Raw genomic sequence first — 22,287 nt, forward strand, 5'->3', positions numbered from 1 at the left:
TAAAGGGAAGATTGCTCAAAAAGAGAGACACAACGTGAACAACAACAAGTGATACGAGACAACGAAGAGAGACAAGCAACTCAGAAAAATTTCAATCACTTGAATAATATCAGAAGTCCTCATCTGATATACTTGAGCACACTTACAAGATCATTCATCTGCTGCTCAAATAAACCCTCGCCTACAGTTCACATATCTGATCGTCAAGGATCATCCTAGGGTTTTCAAGCCTCTCGACCGCTCTGCAGTCTGAGAAGCTCAACTCAACTATACTCAGTGTTGAAGAGACTTGAAGCTGCTCTGAAAGCTTCCACCAGTCTGATAAGAACTGAGAATCTTATCTGTGTAAATCTAGGAGTTTCGGATTAGGCATTGGATAAGTCCTAAGTCTGAAGTGGGTGTATTACAAGACGTTGTAATAACCAAAGTCTTCTAGTGAATTCCTTCCTAAGTGGAAGAAGGGGAGACGTAGAAGGATTAAGCCTTCGAACTTCCATAAAATCGTGCTTTAGCATTTACTGCCATTTATCTTACATCCTGCTCATACACTGCATTATAAACTTTGCATCACTAAAACCTCTGAACTATTTCCGCACTATTTAAGTTGTTCAAAACGTTTTAGAAGTTGAGAAAACTGATTAAGTGAACTAAACCTCACTTGATCATTTTAAAGAAGAAGAAGAAAAGTTTCAGAGTGTATTCACCCCCCCTCTACCCTCTGAACCGATCCCAACATATTATCAAGACTATTATACCATTTTCTTCTTCATAATATTATGAACATGTACCAATTAAGCCATTAACAAAAGTTCGTGTATCAATTTGACATTTATCCAATAATTCATATACCAAATTAATTTTTACTCTTAATTATTTGGTCATGAAAACCTCCGCATAAAGGCAAAAGGAATGAAGCTACTCGGTTAAATTTGTGTAAAATTAAAATACAAATTATGACTCTGTGCATAATTTAATTTTCAAAATTTATTGATAAGTGATAACTAAGCTTTCTTCCCATCTATTCTAAATTGCGATGAAAAGGCAGTGCATTATTTCAAAAAATTATTTTTCATACAATTAATATTAATGAATTGAATTTACGGTGGGTGAAGACTTAAATCAATTAAGATAGGTTTGACCGGTTTAGTAGGTGAGAATTAAATAATTTAACGGGTCAAGTAGAAAGAATTAAATAACGAAAACATAATAATCAAATTAGATCAATCAAAAAATAAAATATCACCGTCAAAAAAAAAAAAATTCAAATCGTGAACAGAGACTAAAACAAGGGGTCAACTTGGAAATTATTATCCCATTCTAAAATGAATCAAATATTTTTCTACCTACTCGATCGAAGAACGAGAGAGTGGTCGTTTCTGATGCCACAAAGAAAACCAGCACCACTGCCCTGCCCCGCCCCCAATACGACATCATATGGAATCTTCCCAACAATCCAGTCAAAACTCAAAAGCACAACTTAGCCTCAACCAAACTCTTCACTCTTCGATTGATTCAACCGAGAGATCCATTTTGCGTTGATTTTTCCATCTTTTACAGATAAATTTTCGTTCCTTCTGTTTTGGCTTTGGCTTTTCGATTTTCTCAGAATGGAAAATTCAAATACGGAGGATTTATGTGCTGCGGAGCCAAACGGAGAAGGGACGATCTCATCCTACAATTTGTTCGGTCGCCAGGCGACTGTTCATCAAATGATGGGTGGTGGCAAAGGTGACTACGATAAATTAATTTGTGTTGATTTCTCGCTTGACTGCTTGTTTGGTTGTTTTTATACTAGCTGGTTCGGAAAATCGACAATTTGTTCGATGCTAATTTATCTCTTGGTATGTTTCCAGTTGTTGATAAACATCCGGAAATTATGGAAATTCAACTGTTGTAGAGGCGTTTAATCAAAAAATATTATCGAGAAGTGGGATTAGAAATAGTGGTCGCTTGAATGGGTTTTTGCTAAATTAGTGAAATTGAATGGTACTTGAAAGAAGAAACTAAGTGATGTCTGTACTGTGCTCCTTTTGTTTACTAGATTTTGTGGGTGGTTGAACAATTTTTCATTTTAGGGATTTAGTTTTCTGTTTCTAGTAGCTGTGTACTTCAATATTTTGTAGAATGTTAGGGATGTTGATTCTCGAAGTATATATTCTTGACACAATAGAGATGCTGCTATGGTGCACTATGTGACTATGATGGATATTGACTACAAATAGGTATTGTGCTTCGTGGAATCAAACATTCTAGCCCTCCATCCATAGTATCCATTTTCTTTAACTGATTTAGTGCAGAAGCTTGCAATATTTTTGTCATACTTCTGTGGCTGCAAACTTTGTTTACGTTGGCTTCTGCTTCTTCACCCATCCGTTTATCTCACCCATTTTTTCACTCTGGCTTTAGCTGCTGATGTTTTGCTGTGGAGAAGGCGACATGTTTCATTTGGTGTAGTAGTTATTGCTACTATTGCCTGGCTACTAATTGAGCGCTCAGGGATATCATTCTTATCACTTTGTTCTGACGTCTTGCTGATTTTAATTCTCCTGATGTTTCTTCAGGCAAATTATGCGGTATTCAGAAACAAGTATGATGCTTCTCTCTGCATGTATAATGTTATAAAACCACGTTTGCATTTTTTCACATAGGAATCACACAAAACCTTTTTTTGAGCAGACCACTCCAGACACTACCAGAATTAGTCTTATCCGAAGAAATGGTCAATAATGCTGCAGCTTCATTTCGTGTAAAAACCAATTATATGCTGCTTATGGCTCATGACATAACTCTAGGCAAGGATTTCAGACTTTTCTTCAAGGTTAGTTGTAACTAATTTTATAAAGATTGAAAACAGTGCAAAATTCTACTCTACGAACGGGGTGAAAACACTTTCCAGGACCGCCGACCGACACTTTAGGACTTCTTTTCCTTTAGTTGATAAAAAATGATGTTCACTGCCAATTCATTCATAAAACAGTGATGGCGAAGACAGAAGCAAAGGGGCTAAATTTGTGACTTCCAGACATTTCTTTTCGGGAAATGTCTGGATTCTAACAATAACTCTTATTCATTTTTTTTCCGTGAAATTGTAGAGCAGTGCTTTCATAACCGGACGGTCCGGACCGGTGATCGAACCGGTCTACCTAGAAAAAACGATCCAACCGGTCGGACCGTTTTAACCGGACGGTTCAACCGGAAAATCGTTTATATAATATAATATAATAAATAATATATTTTGAATTTTAAAAACAAAAAATATATATAAATAAACAAAAAATATATATTTGTCATAGTTTGAAAGCTAAACCAATATGTAAATATATTCAAAATATCAATTATAGTTATAAATTATTTAAATAATGAATTGTTTAATTTTAAAAAAACCAATAATTATTAAAATAATTTTTTAATAAAGTACAAATTCCAAATAATAATGTATACTAGCAACACGTAATTAATGTCTAGTTGAAATTATAGTAAATATGAATTTTAATAATTTGCAAATAATATATTGATATTAGAGAAAAGTATAGTGAAATAATTGAAATGGATTTTTAATTTTAGCATGACATAGATAGTGAGTGGTTTTTTTTATAATGGTGTGAGAAATATAACTTGTGATTTTTACCATTTTGCCCAATACTCTATATGAAGTATAGTTGATGTTTGAGGGTTGAAATTGTAAATTTACATTGGTGTCATCAAACAGACAAAAACAGTTTTTAAATGGGACTCAATCTTTATATAATAGTATAGATACATAAAAAATATTAAATTTAAAGTTTAAAGAATAAAAAAATTTAAATTTTCAAAAAAAAATTAAAAAAAATCGAAAAACAGGTTCAACCGGTTGAACCGATTTTTCGGCTATTGATTGGTCCAGCCGGTTCTTGATCGATTCTGACCAGTTGGACCGGTTTTCCGGTTCTTGGGGGAGAACCGGACCGGCGACCTCCGACCGGTTTGGTCCGGTTCTGAAAACACTGCTGTAGAGGATGGATTGATCAACATTTATCCCCTTTAAAAACACTCCTCCGGCCTCTGATCATTTTGCCAGTTTTGGAAAATCTCTGAATTCTTAGCCACTATTTCCGCCAAATTCCATCTCTTCAGACTTGATGCCATATATGAGTACAAATGACTTAGTTCTGATTGTAGGTTAGCTCTGAGTTGTTTTGGTTCCCTAGTCAATTTTCTCTAATTATAATAGAGAGGCCATTAATAGTGTTTAGATTTAACAGTCATATGAATTTTCTTTCTAGGGTTGGCTAGTATTTTCTTTGGACCTGATACTGATTGTCATAAATCAAGACTGCTTTACAGAACACAGATATTGAAACGACCCTCACTTGCCCTGCTGATTAGTGATTGGTAAGAAAACCAAGATGTCTCCCGGCCCCTCCTTACATTGGTAGGAAAACCAAGATGTGTCCCGGCCCCTCCCTACCCTGAGTTTGGCAAGTAACCGAGACATCTCCCGGCCCCACATTGTCCAGATATTGTCACAATCAACTCACCTCATTCAAAATATTTTTTCTTGACTCGTCTTGCGTAATACTTATCTTAAAAATGGACTCCTTTGAAAAAGTGACAAACTTAAATTTCGAACTTTTAGATGACAAAAACATGATCTCGACCATGAAACAAGATGGTTAAGTGGCTGCTCCTAAGCATACGAACTTCACTCGACTCTTAAACTTAGCTCACCTAAGACTCGTTACGGGCGAACGACTCGCACAACCCTTAGACTAGCCCATCCTTAACTGAATGGGCTCCCGCTTGAACCGACATCTCCTACACACTCTGTAATAACCCAGTGACCAGCCCTTAACCCCAAAAACTCACTAGACCAGCCCCTACTCCTTAGCACTTGGACAGCCCCCTTTAACCCGTAAAATTTCTTCACCGACCACTCGAAGCTAAAATGCCCTTAATTTGACCAACTCTTAACCGAAACGACTCCAACTCGCACCGACACAAACTTTACATCCTAGGCTCGACCTGGGACCAGCCCACAGCCAGCCCAGGCGGCCAGAACCAACCACCTGAACCGAGGAGCCACAGAGCACATAGGCACCAAAAATGTGCTCAACACATTCAAGAGCAAATCACCAATTTGCACCCCTTAACCTCCACCGACCCTCGACCAGCCCCTACACACACACCATGGACCTTCTCTAGGACCAGCCCAAGCCCCCGGAACAGCCTATGGTTCGACCAGCCCTTTCCAAGACCCAAACTAACACAACAACACTAACGACCAACAAACAAAACATATCTCTTGCAACTCCTCTATTGACCAGCCCCTAAACCAACTACAACCAACATCAAAACACCAATAAAACACAGTAGAATCAAGCTCAAACTCGTAACTAAGGCAGCCCTTAATCCATGTAATGCAATCATTCAAAAAAATGCATAAACAATCCAACATGAAGACTTTAAAATTTTCCAACACCAAGCAACCTTTAAGGATCATAAAATGACTCATTTCAACACCCAAAACACACAACAATTTCATAAAATCGTACATCCCCTGCTGGAAATTCGAAATTTGCACTAACTCTAGTCCAAAACTTACAAAACTCACAAATACAAGGCAAGAACAACACATACAACATAATAGATTCACTTGTTGGCCAAAAAATGATTTATACTTGCTTTGAGCTAAAGAAAAAGAAGCAAAAATATGCTGGACACGTGAAGGAGGTGCTCTCTACACCTTGGCCTAGCTAATCCGGTCGTTGTGGCGGCTCGCGACGGCGGCTGCACGGCGGTGGGTGGTGTTGCCAACGGGTTTGGGGAGAAAGTGAGAGGGGTGGGGCGGCTAGGGGTGGGAAATGGGTTCACTCTCTTTTCTTTTTGTTTGGATAATAGTGTGTGCAAGTAAAAATGTGTATATAGGTGTAAGTATATGCGGGGGTTGGTGTAGTTGTTATTTAAAAAAAATACTACTAAAGTTGCTATTTAGGCTATTGACAAGCACTACACCTCACACACTACGATTAATAAAAAAATTAATTTCCTTGAGGTTGCAAGTTGGAAGAAATTAAATAATTTCTATACGGATTTTTAAAATACAAATTTTTGGAAGATAACTAAATAAACTTCATAATTATTTTAAAATAAATATTACTACTCAAAAATCTTTAAAATAGTCATTTAATAAACTTTCTCTAATTTACTACAAAATTTCAAAGATAATTTATAACCCACGCATCCGCTGCGCCTTGAAATAACGAAAACTCCAGAATTCTTTAAAAATCAATACCTAAATATTTTGATGTCACGACGATAAATAAAATATTTAAATAATAAGTGGAGAGATTAAAACAATTTAAATAAACTAGATGAACATTTAAAAGTAATTTAAATAAATACACAAGCGGAATAAAATTTTTTAAAACCAGTTGGACAATTAAAAACATTTAAATAAATAAGCTAGAAATTTAGAATAATTTAAATAACTAACCGATAAACTGAAGTCATTTTAAAAAAATAAACTAGGCAATAAAAATCATTTAAATAAGCAATTTTAAACATTTAAAATCATTAAAACAAATAAGTTGTATAATATAATCATTTAAATAAGTAAACTTAAATAATTAAAAATATTAATTAAATAGTTAGTACAATAAAATCATTTAAATATATGATTAACATTTTATTAACTCGTATATCAATTAAATAATTTAAATCAAATAATAATAATAATAATAATAATAATAATAATAATAATAATAATAATAATAATAATATTTATTTAATTTTATTCATGCGATATAGTAGATTGAATTTTAGGCGTTACAATTCAATTCCTCCTTAAATGGAATTTCGTCCTCGAAATTTAAAACTTACTTACTAGGTCCAGATACAAACAACCAAGTCAAAACTAAATTTTCTAACTTTGCCTCCACAAGAGTTTGCTATAATTAACTTTCGCTGCGCACTCTGATGCTTGTTGGCATCTATACTACCAAAGATCTGACTAACTCATACTGCCCTATAAATCCACAGTTCTTATTTGTTCTCAAGTGATTGTAGCCTAAAATATGTTTTAAATCATTGTTCCTGTGTGACTTTAAGAGTTTAAATTCTCCACATAAATTCCTACAATGTCTGGTACTTTCCTTAATTCGATAACTTTAAATCCTACGTGACAACTTCAAGAAATAAGAGTATGTAAATCCAATAAATAATTTATGTCGATCCCAAACATAATTAAAAGCTTCCTCACAACAAGACTATGCTTAATGTCCATTTAGCGATTAAGCTTAACACATATAATATAGAACTTGAGCTCTTGAAAAGTTCTCAAGTTTAGATATGTCAATTCGGGCAGGCCCGCCTCGGCTTGTCATCAAGCAGGGCGGCCCGGCCCGAATTGATGGCGGGTTTGGAATATCACCGCCCAGCCCAACCCGCCATGGGTTGTGGGTTGGACGGGCCAACCCGCCAAAAAATAAAAAATTTCAAAAAAAATTTAAAAACATAAAAATAAATTAAAAAATCATACATAAACAATTATAAATTATATACATATTTAAAAACTCATTCAAAATAAATAAATCATTATAAATAATATAAATTTTTAAAATTAATCAATTAAACATAAATTATATAAGTCATTTAGAACTTATAATCATATATAAAACATTTCAAACAATATAAATTATTCAAAACTTATTAATCATACATAAAATATTTAAAATATTAATTATAATATTAATTTTAAAAAATTTTAAAAATAAATAAAATTGGCTGACCGGCCCATCCCGCCCTGCCCCGCGGCCTAAACGGGCTGGCCCTAAACGGCTGCCAATTCTTCAACCCAACCCGCCATTTTTTAATGGCGGGGCGGGTTGGCCGACGAGCTCAACCCGAATTGACATCTCTACACAAGTTACCTAAATACTTAGCAACCAAACACTCAATTTTCCTAAATAACATAGCTTCAATAAAAGAAATTTCTCAAAATTTTTCATGAAGTGCAGTTTAAAATTTTTCTACATCATTAGTCATAGTCAAACTCCGCCACAAATCAATGAAAGATATGTTTAAAAGTTTTAAATAAATAATTTATGCACAAAAGCTATAAAAATCCGTGCTTTCGAAAATTATATTTTCGTTGCCAAAACATTTTCTTAAATTTTTTTCCACAAGTTGGCGCATGCCTTAAAAATATTTTTGCATGCAAACAAATAATTTCAAACATCATTTTAGAAACGATAAATTTCAAAGGAAGTTGTTGGTCGCAAAAGTTCTACAAATCCTCAATCAAGCTTCTAAAATCATTTAAACTCTCTTCCAAAAATTCTTATGTTCGACCCTCTATCAAAACTCTTCTGCGAGTCCCAAACTCTGACTCATACCAAAGAATCAAATTTCAGATCTTAAACTCGACAAAGACAGAAACTTATACAGCTGGTACCTCAACTTCCAACAACTTACTGCAACTAGGCTAATTACATCCATCTACATGTAGTAGTAACTTAAAGAACCAAAACTTGAACGTTTGACAGCTACTAGGAAATTCCACGATAACCCAAGGATTTGACAACAACAGTTTCTTAGTGACAGCAGCCTAGCAGAACCAATTGACAATATCGTATACTGTCCATGGCAAGAACCCAACTTCTTAAGTCATACCTATCACACTAGCATGTGTTATGGACCTGTTATTAGTTATTAGTGGGCTGTTATTAGTGGGCCTAGATCCAAATAGCCCAAGATGTCTTAGAAGTGTCTAGATGGTGGGCCTAGATGTCTTAGAAGAGTCGAGAAAGAAGAAAATAGATAAAGGCACGAGGAGAGAGTTATTTTGGTCATTCAGTTATTGCTCTTGTTTTGTAACTAGCTTGAGCTAGGGGATACTAGCATTTTGCTAGGGTTTACAGAGCTTGCTCCGGGAAAATATTCCTATTCCTTTTGCAATATAAATTGAGTTCTTAATTTGTGGTCGTAACAATTGGTCGGACCTGTTATTAGTTATTAGTGGGCCTAGATCCTAATAGCCCAAGATGCCTTAGAAGTGTCTAGATGGTGGGCCTAGATGTCTTAGAAGAGTCGAGAAAGAAGAGAATAGATAAAGGCACGAGGAGAGAGTTATTTTGGTCATTCAGTTATTGCTCTTGTTTTGTAACTAGCTTGAGCTAGGGGATACTAGCATTTTGCTAGGGTTTACAGAGCTTGCTCTGGGAAAATATTCCTATTCCTTTTGCAATATAAATTGAGTTCTTAATTTGTGGTCGTAACAATTGGTCCGACCTGCCGGATCGGAGCGTAGCAGTTATCGATGGCCAGCACTCGTGCAGAGGCGAAGGTGGAAGCGCTGGAGAGGTCGGTGATGGGTCTGCAGGAAGGGTTGTTCAAGGTACAGGGTGATGTAGCGTTGGTATCGAAGTCAGTGGGAGAACTGTTGAAAGTGCGGGAGGAGGTTACCTCATTGACGAAATCTGTGGGAGAGTTGATGGGGTTGAAAGAGTTGATGGAGCAACTCTTGAGAGAGAAGACGGTGAGCAAGGAGTCTTCGGGAGGGGAACAGTTCGTAACACATTCTGAGGACCATGGGTCCGGGAAATCTGGGGGAGTTCATGGTGTCCATATGCATGAGCGAGTGCCGGAGCTTCACCATGCCTTGAAACGTATCGAGCTGCCGGCGTTTGAAGGAGGTGATCCACTGGTGTGGCTCGGGAATATCGAGCAGTATTTTGAGTTGCAGGGCATGCCCACGGGCAGCAGAGTAAAGTTGGCATACATGTGCATGGAGGGGTCGGCCGTCCATTGATTCCGATGGACCCGATCGAGATTTCCAGAATTGGATTGGGATAATTTTGTGGATGAATTACTTAAGATATACGGTGGCAAACGAGCGGCTAGCCCTTACGAACTGTTAGCATCATTGCATCAGGGGGATCAGTCGGTGACATCCTACGTCGAACAATTTGAGGTTCTCTTGGCTCAAATTGGTAACCTTCCTGAGGAGCAAGGGCTGGGGTATTTTCTGAGTGGGTTGCGGGAAGAAGTGCGGCGGAAGATTGGAATCCATGATCCTCGCACAGTACCTCGGGCGATGGATTTGGCGAGATGGGCAGAGGAAGAGTTGTGGGGCGAGGTGACTGCTGGAAGAATGAACCCTTTTCAATTGGGCCAGAAAACTGATTCTCGTAATGGTTATGGGAGAAATTGGCTGGGACGGGCCCATTTTTCAGAGGACAGGCCCAAACCAAATTTATGGAGCCCAAACCCTGATCGCGGAGTTACATCGACCGATCAGTCTCTAAGGAACACAAACTCTTTGACTTCTCCGATCCATTCCCGTCTGAACACGACGCAAGAGAAAGGGCTACACGCCCGGCCGAGTATTCCAGCGAATAAAGAGGGGCGCATCTTTTCCCACCAGGAATATTTGAACCGCAAGGAGAAGGGGCTCTGTTTCAAGTGTGGCGAGCCCTTCCACCCCTTGCACAGATGTGCGTCCAAATCAATGCGGGTAATTTATTTTGCTGAAGATGAGGATACTCCAGAAGAGCGAGAGGTGTTCGAGAAATTGGGGGAGGCAGAAATCGAGCCACTGCAGGGTGCGATTTTTGAAAACAACCCCGAGTATAACACCATTGAGCTACCCTTCTACTCGGTGGGGGGGATTAATCACCCCCTGACTATGAAGTTTCGTGCCAATATAGCAGGAACCATGAAGTTGAGGGATTTCTCTAGCAGCTTTATTGTCGTCAAAGCACGTCTTTGGAAGAACAAGCTTCGTAATTTTTACTCAAAGTTGCAGGAATTTTACAATGAGTCCTTCAATCTTGGTTTTGAGGTTATTGTCTTTGATGTTGGCTGGAGGGAAGCAAGATTCGTAGAAGATCAGGTTTCAAGACTCAGCCTTGAGGACAAGGCTGATTTCGAAGACGGCGGTATTGTTATGGACCTGTTATTAGTTATTAGTGGGCCTAGATCCAAATAGCCCAGGATGTCTTAGAAGTGTCTAGATGGTGGGCCTAGATGTCTTAGAAGAGTCGAGAAAGAAGAGAATAGATAAAGGCACGAGGAGAGAGTTATTTTGGTCATTCAGTTATTGCTCTTGTTTTGTAACTAGCTTGAGCTAGGGGATACTAGCATTTTGCTAGGGTTTACAGAGCTTGCTTTGGAAAAATATTCCTATTCCTTTTGCAATATAAATTGAGTTCTTAATTTGTGGTCGTAACAACATGCATCTTAAATACTAATGTCAAGTCCTAGCCACACTACCGACTCAAAATATAACCCAATTCAGAAGCAACTTGACAGCAAATGAAAGAATCCAAAAATGGTACAACAGTTTGCTTAATCTAACCGCATGTTTATCTCAACCTCTAAACTAACTTTGAAAATATTTTTAAATGGATGACATCAAAACATTTAAAGTAGTAATTCAAATATGACTAACATATAAAATTCATTAAAACTTACAGACTTTGAGGCGGGACTTCTCGAGCTTCTTGCAACCGGCAGTAGGCATAAACCCAAACCAAGACCATGCTCTGATACCAATTAAAACGATCCTCACTTAACCTCTAATATTTAAAAGATATTAAAATAATGCGGAATTTTCAGAAAAATTTCGGCATGACCTATTGAAAACATTTACAAATCACCTGTCACAACCAACACACAAAAGACTAAACTAAACGAGGCAAATAATTAAACAAGAAAACGAGCGAGAATTTAAAATGGAAAGAGTTCAAAGTTTGCGAATTCAAAAGCCAAACAGTCAAACACTTAATGTACCAACAAATGGAAATAAAAATCAACATCTACAAATTTTAAAACTTCCAATTTAATCATAAAATAAAAAATATTAAATAACAAACTAAACAATTTCTATAATTTTCTAAGTACGCTCATGACATCCAATTTTACAAAAAAATAACATTGTGCGGAAGACTAGCATAGGTCGGAGGATTGTGCCAAGCCCGCATCGCATTCCACTCAAGAGTCATGCACTTCGATCTCATCAAAATTATAACCTACACCAAGCAAATGTAGTGAGCCTAAAGACTCAACAAGTATAAACCATTAAGTAGCGAATGATTCAAAATAAATGCACGATACTTAAAATATTAGTACTTAAAATACCTTGAAGCTTTCCTCGGAAAAATGCTTGAATTAAAAGAAGATAAAACTTGGAACTTATAGAAAACACATGCATAAGACTCACTCCATTCTAAACTCAACTCATACACCTTAACTCAACTCACGCTTGAAACTTTAACTGTACTCAAACCTTTTAACTTAAACTTCCTTATGCTTTAACTTTGAACTTTTCTTCTGTGAATTTAGATCTTTGATTATGACCCTCTTTTGTTTGATCGATCAATGGCTACAGTACTATGCCGACAAGAAAGTCGAGATTTCTCCCCACCCCACATTGCCCCTGAATGACAAGGAAACCAAGATTTCTCCTGGCCTCTCCTTCCTTGCTGATTGGTAAGGAAACCAAGATGTCTCCCGGCCCTTCCTTACCCTGAGTTTGGTAAGTAAACGAGACATCTCCTGGCCCCACATTGCCTTGATATTGTCACAACCAACCCACCTCATTCAAAACATTTTTTCTTGACTCGTCTTGCGTAAAACTTACTTGTCCTAAAAATGGACTCCTTTGAAAAAGTGACATACTTAAATGCCGGACTTTTAGATGACAAAAACATGATCTCGACCATGAATCGAGATGGTTAAGTGGCTGCTCCTAAGCATATGAACTTCATTTGACTCTTAAACTTAGCTCACCTAAGACTCGTTACGGGCGATCGGCCCTCACGGCCCTTAGATTAGCCCATCCTTAACCGAATGGGCTCCCGCTTGAACCGACATCTCCTATTCACCCTGTACTAACCTGGTGACCAGCCCTTAACCCCAAAAGCTCACTAGACCAGCCCCTACTCCTCAGCACTTGGACAACCCTTTTAACCCTTAAAATTTTTGCACCGACCACTCGACGCTAAAATGCCATTAACTTGACCAACCCTTAACCCAGGCGGCCAGAACCGTCCACCTGAACCTAGGAGCCACAGACAATGCACATAGGCACCAAAAATCTGCTCAACACATTCAAGAGCAAATCACTCATTTGCACCCCTTAACCTCCACCGACCCTTGACCAGCCCCTACACACATACCATGGACCTTCACTAGGACCAACCCAAGTCCCCGGAACTGCCCATGGTTCGACCAGCCCTTCCCAAGACCCGAACTAACCCAACAACACTAACGACCAACAAACAAAATGTATCTCTTGCAACTCCTCTATTGACCAGCCCCTAAACCATCTACAACAAACATCAAAACACCAATACAACACACTAGAATCAAGCTCAAACTCATAACTAGGGCAGCCCTTAATCCATGTAATGCAGTCATTCAAAAAAAATGCATAAACAATCCAACATGAAGACTTTAAAATTTTCTAACACCAATCAACCTTCAAGTATCATAAAATGACTCATTCAACTCCCAAAACACAACAATTTCATAAAATCATGCATTCCCCTGCTGGAAATTCGAAATTTGCACCAACCCTAGTCCAAAACTTACAAAACTCACAAATACAAGGCAAGAACAACACATACAACATAATAGATTCAATTGGTGGCCAAAACATTATTTATACTTGCCTTGAGCTAAAGAAAAAAAAAGCCAAAACGAGCTGGAAACGTGAAGGAGGTGGCTCTCTACACCTTGGCCTTGCTAATCCGGTCGTTGTGGTGGCACACGGCGGCGGCTGCACGGAGGTGGGTGGTGTTGCCGACGGGTTTGGTGAGAAAGTGAGAGGGGTGGGCGTCTGGGGTTGGGAAATGGGTTTACTCTCTTTTCTTTTTGTTTGGATAATAGTGTGTAATTAAAAGTGTATATATAGGTATAAGTATATGTGGGGGTAGGTGTAGTTGTTATTTTAAAAAAAAGAAATACTACTAAAGTTGCTACTTAGGCTAATGACAACTACTACACCTCACTCACTACAATTAATACAAAAATTAATTTCCTTGAGATTGCAAGTTGGAAGAAATTAAATAATTTCTATACGGATTTTAAAATACAATTTTTTGGAAGATAACTAAATAAACTTCATAATTCCTTTAAAATAAATATGACTACTCGAAAATTTTTAAAATAGTCATTTAATAAACTTTCTCTAATTTACTACAAAATCTCAAAGATAATTTATAACCCACGCCTCAGCTGCGCTCGCCGATCTTGAAATAACGAAAACTTAAGAATTCTTTAAAAATCAATACTTAAATATTTTGATGTCACGACGATAAATAAAATATTTAAATAATAAACGAAGCGATTAAAATAATTTAAATAACTAGATGAACTTTTAAAAGTCATTTAAATAAATACACAAGCGGAATAAATACCTTTAAAACTAGTTAGACAATTAAAAACATTTAAATAAATAAGCTAGACATTTAGAATAATTTAAATAACTAACCGATAAACTCAAGTCATTTTAAATAAATAAACTGAATAATAAAAATCATTTAAATAAGTAAGATTAAACCTTTAAAATCATTAAAACAAATAATTTGTATAATATAATCTTTTAAATAAGTAAACTTAAACAATTAAAAACATTAATTAAATAGTTAGTGCAATAAAATCATTTAAATAGATTATTAACATTTTATTAACTCGTATATCAATTAAATAATTTAAATCAAATAAACATAAAAATAGTAATCATAATATTTATTTAATTTTATGCATGCGATATAGTAGATTGAAATTTAGGCGTCACAGATACATTTGTTTCTTTATGAACCCTGAAGTTTGATCAATACCTCAGAGAAATAGATTAAGTAAACGATGTTTTTCCAAATCTTACAGGTTGTGATCGCTTTGTGGCTCTTGTCTGTCATTGGTAGCCTGATATCTTTCTTCACTCTCGCATACATGGGTACGATGTTCTATCCTTGGATTTTCAACTCTTTAATGTTTTGTTATGGCCTAGGGTATTGTTATGGTCTTACTTGTATTGGACCGAGAAAGCCCAAGAATGAGGTCCAAATTCAGAGAGGTCTAGGCCTTATATTGGGCCTAGACCAAATATGCTAGAAGAGGCCCAAGCCTATGTATCTCGGAAGAATCTAGATTGGGAGAGAGGTATTAAATAGAGGAGTTTGTTAGGAGACATTGATTCACGTTTTTACAGTTTAGTTGAGTTACTAGCTTTGAGCTAGGGAATTTGTAAAGGATTCAATCCTTTGGCTGGGTGTTTAACTCAGATTATTGTAATTCTGTTTACTTTGAATCTATTGAAAATTTAGTTCCTAACAACTGGTCCGACCTGCCGGATCGGAGCGTAGCAGTTAGCGATGGCCAACACTCAAGCAGAGGCGAAGGTGGAAGCGTTGGAGAGGTCTGTGATAGGCCTTTAGGAAGGGTTGTTCAAGGTGCAGGGCGATGTAGCGTTGGTATCGAAGTTAGTGGGAGAGCTGTTGAAAGTGCGGAGGAGGTGACCTCATTGACGAAATCTGTGGGAGAGTTGAAGGGGTTGAAAGAGTTGATGGAGCAACTCCTGAGAGAGAAGGCGGTGAGCAAGGAGACTTCGGTAGGGGAACAGTTCGAGCTGCCGGAGATTCACCATGCCTTGAAACGTATCGAGCTGCCGGTGTTCGAAGGAGGTGATCCACTGGTGTGGCTCGGGCAGATCGAGCAGTATTTTGAGTTGCAGGGCACGCCCACGGGCAGCAGAGTAAAGTTGGCATACATGTGCATGGAGGGGTCGGCCGTTCATTTGTTCCGATGGACCGAATCGAGATTTCCAGAATTGGATTGGGATAATTTTGTGGATGAACTACTTAAGAGATACCTTACGAACTGTTAAAAACATTGCATTAGGGGGATCAGTCGTCGAACAACATGATGAAACACCTCGACCAGAGAAGAAATCAAAAGAGAAAGAATCAAGCAAGGAAGGAGCAGAAGAAGATTCGAACAGTAGAAGAGGATGGGCGCATGACACTGGCAAATCCATGGATTTTAAGTTGAAGGGGAAAATGACGGAGGAGCAGGATAGGAGGCAACAAGTTGGGGGCGGCAAACTGGCTGTTGGGAAACCCAGTGATATGCAAGCGAAGAAGAAAACAGCGAACACGATTGAAATTATGGAAGTAAGGAGAAGAAAAATGATGTTAAAAGAGTGGATTCACCTGGGTTTGATGCTAAAGACTTGAGGGGATGGAAATTTATGGCTAAAATTTTCTGGGAGACCATTTGCAAGCCCTCCGATCAGGCACCAACAAAATACATGCATCCATGAGCAAGGACCGGCGATCCAAGGATTCCTAGGGAGTAGGAAAAAAGTTCCAGAGAAGGCGAAGCCGCCATGGGAATGCTTCACAGCGTTGAAGGATGGACGCCAGATTGTGGGGCTACAGACTGCGACTGTGAGATTGGTTATTTGGACAGCCCAAGAATGGGCCCTGGCTGAAGACCGGGACATGTGATATTATTTGATAAGGCCCAAATTGACAATTGGAAACACAAAAGAGCCCTTAGCCCAACAAAAGTTTTACGGGTATTTAGTTTGTGGCGTGATATCGTGGATGGTAGAAGGCACGATGGAGACTATAGAAATTCAAAATTTCTCATCCCCAGTAGAAGAGCAGTGCGACGCAGTGGGTTAACCACTCTAATGTCGGGCCAATTTCGGGAATGACAGTGGCATCAGTGTGAGGGAAAATATCCTGGAGAGGATACAATTGGAGACAAAAAGCAAATCAATAAGTTGATTGAGATATTGGAGGATAAGCTGAGTCTTTTAGTTGCCTATAATCAGATTGAGGTGGCGAGAAATCAAAAGAGACTTGAGGCAAAGATTGAGGAATTCTTCCAAGCAGATATAATGAAGAACTATAGAAGAGTTGTAATTTTCACTGGTAAGCCTGATAATTGTGCTGTTGAGCACAGATGTTATGGGAACATCGCCAAAGTCCGGGCAACAAGGTTCTTAATATTTATTAGTTTCATGGGGAATCCTTTGGTGGCGGAGGCTACGTTAATCGAGACAATAGCTCTAATTTATGGTGGAAGTCAGGTTTCATATCGGGAGATCTTCATAGGAGATGAAGTAGCAGTGCTTTTGGCATGTATGGCTCCAAACACAAAGATCCCAAGGGATGCAAAGTGGCGAGAAAAAGATGCATCTATTCTAGTGTTAGGTGACATAATTAGCAAAACGTTCGAAGTTATACTCCCAGCAGATGCTTACTTGCTAGAGGGAGACCCATTGAAAATTGTCCAGTCAAATGGCCAACTTGGTGAAATAGAAACTGAGTTATTAGTTGCGGGAGCTCACTTTTTATTTGGTAAAGATGCAGGTCTAGTAGACCCAACTGAAGTTGCAGGGAATTTTCAGAAGGTTACTATCAAAAAGAGGAACACTATTAATGAAGATAAAGTACAGAGTGCTATCTTCTCACCTCTTGTTGATGGGACACATAGAGCATTCGGTCATCTCTTACATAGCAGGGAATTTTCAGAAGGTTACTATCAAAAAGAAATATTTATTTCAAAATCTTCTATTAATATTTTTTTAAGAAATGATTTTGTGTTGGAGTGAAATATATGATTTACTCATTAGATTGGTTGATTTATAATTTCAAAGACAATGATCTATATTATATTGTAAGGTCATCTTCATCACATTACACTATTTTAATGGAACACTAACTTCACAAATAGTATAATTTCTACACCAAACATAAAACTCATCTTCAATCTATTAACTCTAAATTTTACACTAAAACAAATATTCTCAAATATTTCCTATTATTTTATTTATCACAACTAATTTATTCAACAAAATATTAATTAACACATCAATTAAAATATCAATACATTAATTATATGCTTAATAATTTCTATACTGAAATTAATTTTAAAAAATAATTAAATATTTTGAACAAATAATTTTAAAAAAATAAAAAATAATTATCTTAAATACTTAAACTTATAATTTTTAATTTTAATATTATATTTTATTTAATTAAATAAATTATAAAAATAAGAAATTTAATTATTAATTGAAAATTAAAATAAAATTACAAGTTACAAAAATTAAAATAAAAAAAATAAAACTTAAAGCTATTGCTACAGGGGTTTGAGCAATTGCTATGCACAATTGGGATTCAATTGGATTATATTTTTAGTGGATATGGATACCCAAGAGATGAAGCGTGGTTGCAGTTAAGAGGGAGGAAGGGCAATGAGATGGAAGACGTGTTTGTGAAGAGAATTACAAAGGTGTGGGCTGAAGCTCATTCCATGGGCTTTCTCAATTTTGGTAATGTGTTATGCTACGGGGGTTTGAGATAGTTGTTTTTTTATGTTGGTTGAAAGAGTCCACTGAATAATGGTGGCCCCCTTATATTTCATGTAGGATAGACACATGTTTTGATGTAACTAATAGTGTTATTCTGTGTAGCATAGACAAGATCAATTCGTTAAATCCCGTCTGTCATTGCTGAGATTTGAACAAGTATTCAAATTTTTGGAGTCAAGGAAACAATATATCAGTTAGTTTTTACTTTAAAATTGATAGTGGAGTTAAGAGCATGGTTAAATGTGATATGTCCAGTTGTCTTAATTTAAATTAACAAAGGAAAATAGAGTAAATTATTACCTCGAAGAAAATTGAAAGGCCACTTGCGTTTGTGACACTTCCATTGTCTACACGCGGATTTGAAGTTTGCATGTCCCATTACGCCTTTCAAGCCCTTTTAGTCATTCATACACATGTTATGAAAATCCCAGCAGTGTAAAATATAATCCCTTGGGTGACCCGGCTCTCAACTCCTTCCAACTTATTCTTCTGGTAGCTTGGTTATGAGTTTTGTCGAAAAATTATTTTTGCTACTGGTTTCAGTAGACTTCCCATGGGAAGTCGAAATGCTGTGTACTTCAATTTTCTACTTTGATGTTTCACTTTTGGCTGCAGGGATCATTATTTCTGTCACAGTTCCAGCTCTATATGACATGTTTCAAGACCATGTAGATCGATACGCGGACGTGGTTCATCGTAAATTTTCTAAGCATTACAAAATTGTGGATGAAAATTTGCATAGCAGGTTGCCGCGGACTATGTCCAAGGACAAAGATCCTTGAGTCTGGCTAAACACATGGCCAACGTATACCAAACGGTTCCATGTGTTTTAAGAAATTTTTTAATGTCGATATACATATGATTGATTGTCAACGCTTTCATTACAAAAGCAAAATGCTCTGATGCATACCGAAATCAGGAGTACATGTAAAAAAAAATTAATGGCAATTGTAGCAAGGCATTTGTTTCACCGTTTGGGGTTAATTTGCCTCCAACATTTGGCATGCCAATTATGTGTGTGGATGAATGTAGAAGGGGCAAGCTTCTTTATAAAATTCTACAAACTCGAGCTAATTTAGCTTCATTTAAAGAATAGCTCGACGTGTGCTTCAACCATTTGCTCGTGTAGTTGAGCTCAGATTCTCATTTATCGAGATTCGATTTGTAAATTGTTTGAACTTTGAACTATTGTTTATTTGCGAAAGTTTGAATATGTTTGAGTTTTAAAAAGTTTGAATATGCAAGTTCGATAATTACGAATACAAGAATACAAGTAACAATTCGAATTAGATAATTACGAATAAAAATAAAATATTTTTTGAGCTGATTCATAAAGTTCACGAGCGAATAATTGTCACGCCCCGCACCCGGAGTCGGGTAACATCGTCGTTGCTTTCAAATAAAATTTGAAAACAACCAGGATCTTAGTACAGAATTTAACTAAAATCAGTCTATTTCATGAATAAATTCCAAAATAAATATTCTGTACAACTCAAAATTCCTAAAAATAGAATAAACATACGGAAGCGTCTTACAACTTAAAAATAAGAATAAAAGCTCAAAAATTATCTTCATCACCATCTCCAAAGCATGTTTTGTTCTTTCTTCTCTAATTGTTCTTCTGTACCATCTGGGAGGAAAAGTAAGGGGTGAGTATTTTGGGAAACACTCAGCAAGTGGAGGCCGATCGATCATATCAAATATATACATATATATATATTTATTTCAAAAACTCATAGCATAATTCAAAGCGTAAACATTTCATATCATGTCTTAACATAGCATAGCATGAACATCATCATAACATAATTGACATGACATAACATAGCATAACATAATTTTGGCCAGACACTGAAATTCCTCTCATTAATCGTGGCTAACTGATCAGTCCCCTATATGTAATCCCTCTAAGGGGTGATGTCATAGAACGGTTATTATTACCCACCGCATCAGGGCCATAACATAACATGGTTCGAAAATTTCCTTTTCACTCTTAATTTGAGTCATAACAGTGCCAAAACATACTTATAACAACTTCATCAAAAATATCAATTACATAGCAAAATTCGAAAGAATATCATGAACGATCGAAATTTTAAATCATACATAAGATTTTAAAACAAAAGCCCACTTACCGTAGATGTGTACAGAAATCAATAACCTTGCAAAGCCTGGACCAAAACTTCAACGGAAATTCGAAAGTACTTCTCGAGACCCACTAATCCGTGAACCAATCAAAGCAAGCTTTTTCTTTTAATTTATTTCCAACTCAAAAATCTTCTCAGACAACACTTTAAACCAATTCTTTTTCCTTCCCTAGGCCACCTACGTGATATTAAACAACACTTTTCTTTTGTACTATGATGGCTTCGAGAAAGGCAAAGAAAAGGACTAAATTTTGGACGGAAATATGGATCAAAATTGCTAGGCTATCTAACGCAAATAATATGGAGGAAAAAGTAGGTTCTAGTCTCGAAAATAAGGAGAGAAAACAGAGACGATTTAGGTGTGATTATTCTACAAGCACTGCTCCTCTATTTATAGGCACCAAGAAATTTAATATTGACTAAAATATCGATAATCAAAGTTTGAATGGAAATCATATCACTTAAAGATTTTACTCCATCTATATCTTGATTACTTATCTTAATTTTATAAACTAAATATCTCACAAAATTAATAAATAAAATCTAAATATATACTCTATCTGCAATATTATCTCGAAATATATAATTATACCATGAATTAAAATATAAATTCTAAAAATCCGGGGTTTCACATCCCTCCCACCTTATTGGAAGTTTCGTCCTCGAAACTTGATTTAACTTAGTTGAAACTAAAATCTCATTAGTATTAATTTTAGAATAAATCCCAAAATTTTAACTTAATTTGTCAGTACAAAAATAAAACACAAATCTAAAAATGTATAACTTAATATAAAAGTCCTAATATCAAAGTCAAACTTAAATTCCAAATGTCAACTTAAATCTCAAAATCAAAACTTAATCTAATTCCCAAATGATTCCTTACGAATCCCAAAAATAATGACTTAAACCAAGAATTCACCAACAAAATCCATCTCAAATTTTATACTGCCTATGCAATATAAATACTACACCCAAGTGGTTCCTACCATGAAGATCATAAATTCTTAATTTTAATTTCCCATCAAGACCATGAACCTGGTTTTGCTTTGATACCATTTCTGTCACGCCCCGCACCCGGAGTCGGGTGACATCGCCGTTGCTTTCAAATAAAATTCGAAAACAACCAGGCTCTTAGTACAGAATTTAACTAAAACTAGTCTATTTCATGAATAAATTCCAAAATAAATATTCTGTACAACTCAAAATTCCTAAAAATAGAATTAACTTACGGAAGCGTCTTACAACTTAAAAATAAGAATAAAAACTCAAAAATTATCTTCATCATCATCTCCAAAGCATGTTTTGTTCTTTCTTCTCTAATTGTTCTTCGGTACCATCTGGGAGGAAAAGTAAGGGGTGAGTGTTTTGGGAAACACTCAGCAAGTGGGGGCCGATCGATCATATCAAATATATACATATATATATATTTATTTCAAAAACTCATAGCATAATTCAAAGCGTAAACATTTCATATCATGTCTTAACATAGCATAGCATGAACATCATCATAACATAATTGACATGACATAACATAGCATAACATAATTTTGGCCAGACACTGAAATTCCTCTCATTAATCGTGGCTAACTGATCAGTCCCCTATATGTAATCCCTCTAAGGGGTGAGGTCATAGAACGGTTATTATTAACCACCGCATCAGGGCCATAACATAACATGGTTCGGAAATTTCCTTTCCACTCTTAATTTGAGTCATAACAGTGCCAAAACATACTTATAACAACTTCATCAAAAATATCAATTACATAGCAAAAT

General features: G+C 36.5%; 1 protein-coding gene across 2 annotated transcripts; it reads left to right on the top strand.

Annotated features, from left to right (window-relative positions):
• Positions 1–1,338: 1,338 nt before the first annotated feature.
• Positions 1,339–19,337, top strand: LOC140864140 (reticulon-like protein B16). 2 transcript variants are annotated; one of them, XM_073268085.1, is made up of 5 exons: positions 1,339–1,728; positions 2,407–2,587; positions 2,677–2,818; positions 14,869–14,938; positions 18,983–19,337. In XM_073268085.1, the coding sequence occupies exons 1-5, from the start codon at positions 1,608–1,610 to the stop codon at positions 19,147–19,149; spliced, it is 681 nt and encodes a 226-aa protein (XP_073124186.1). In that variant the 5' UTR covers positions 1,339–1,607; the 3' UTR covers positions 19,150–19,337. The 2 variants fall into 2 exon arrangements, 1 of the variants encoding a protein (XP_073124186.1); XR_012144126.1 differs by lacking the exons at positions 1,339–1,728; positions 2,407–2,587; positions 2,677–2,818; positions 14,869–14,938 and adding exons at positions 14,945–17,528; positions 18,142–18,288 and having other exon boundaries at positions 18,983–19,119.
• Positions 19,338–22,287: the final 2,950 nt, after the last annotated feature.

The sequence above is a fragment of the Henckelia pumila genome, chromosome 4 (genome assembly GCF_033568475.1).
Source record: "Henckelia pumila isolate YLH828 chromosome 4, ASM3356847v2, whole genome shotgun sequence".
NCBI classification, from domain to species: Eukaryota; Viridiplantae; Streptophyta; class Magnoliopsida; order Lamiales; family Gesneriaceae; genus Henckelia; species Henckelia pumila.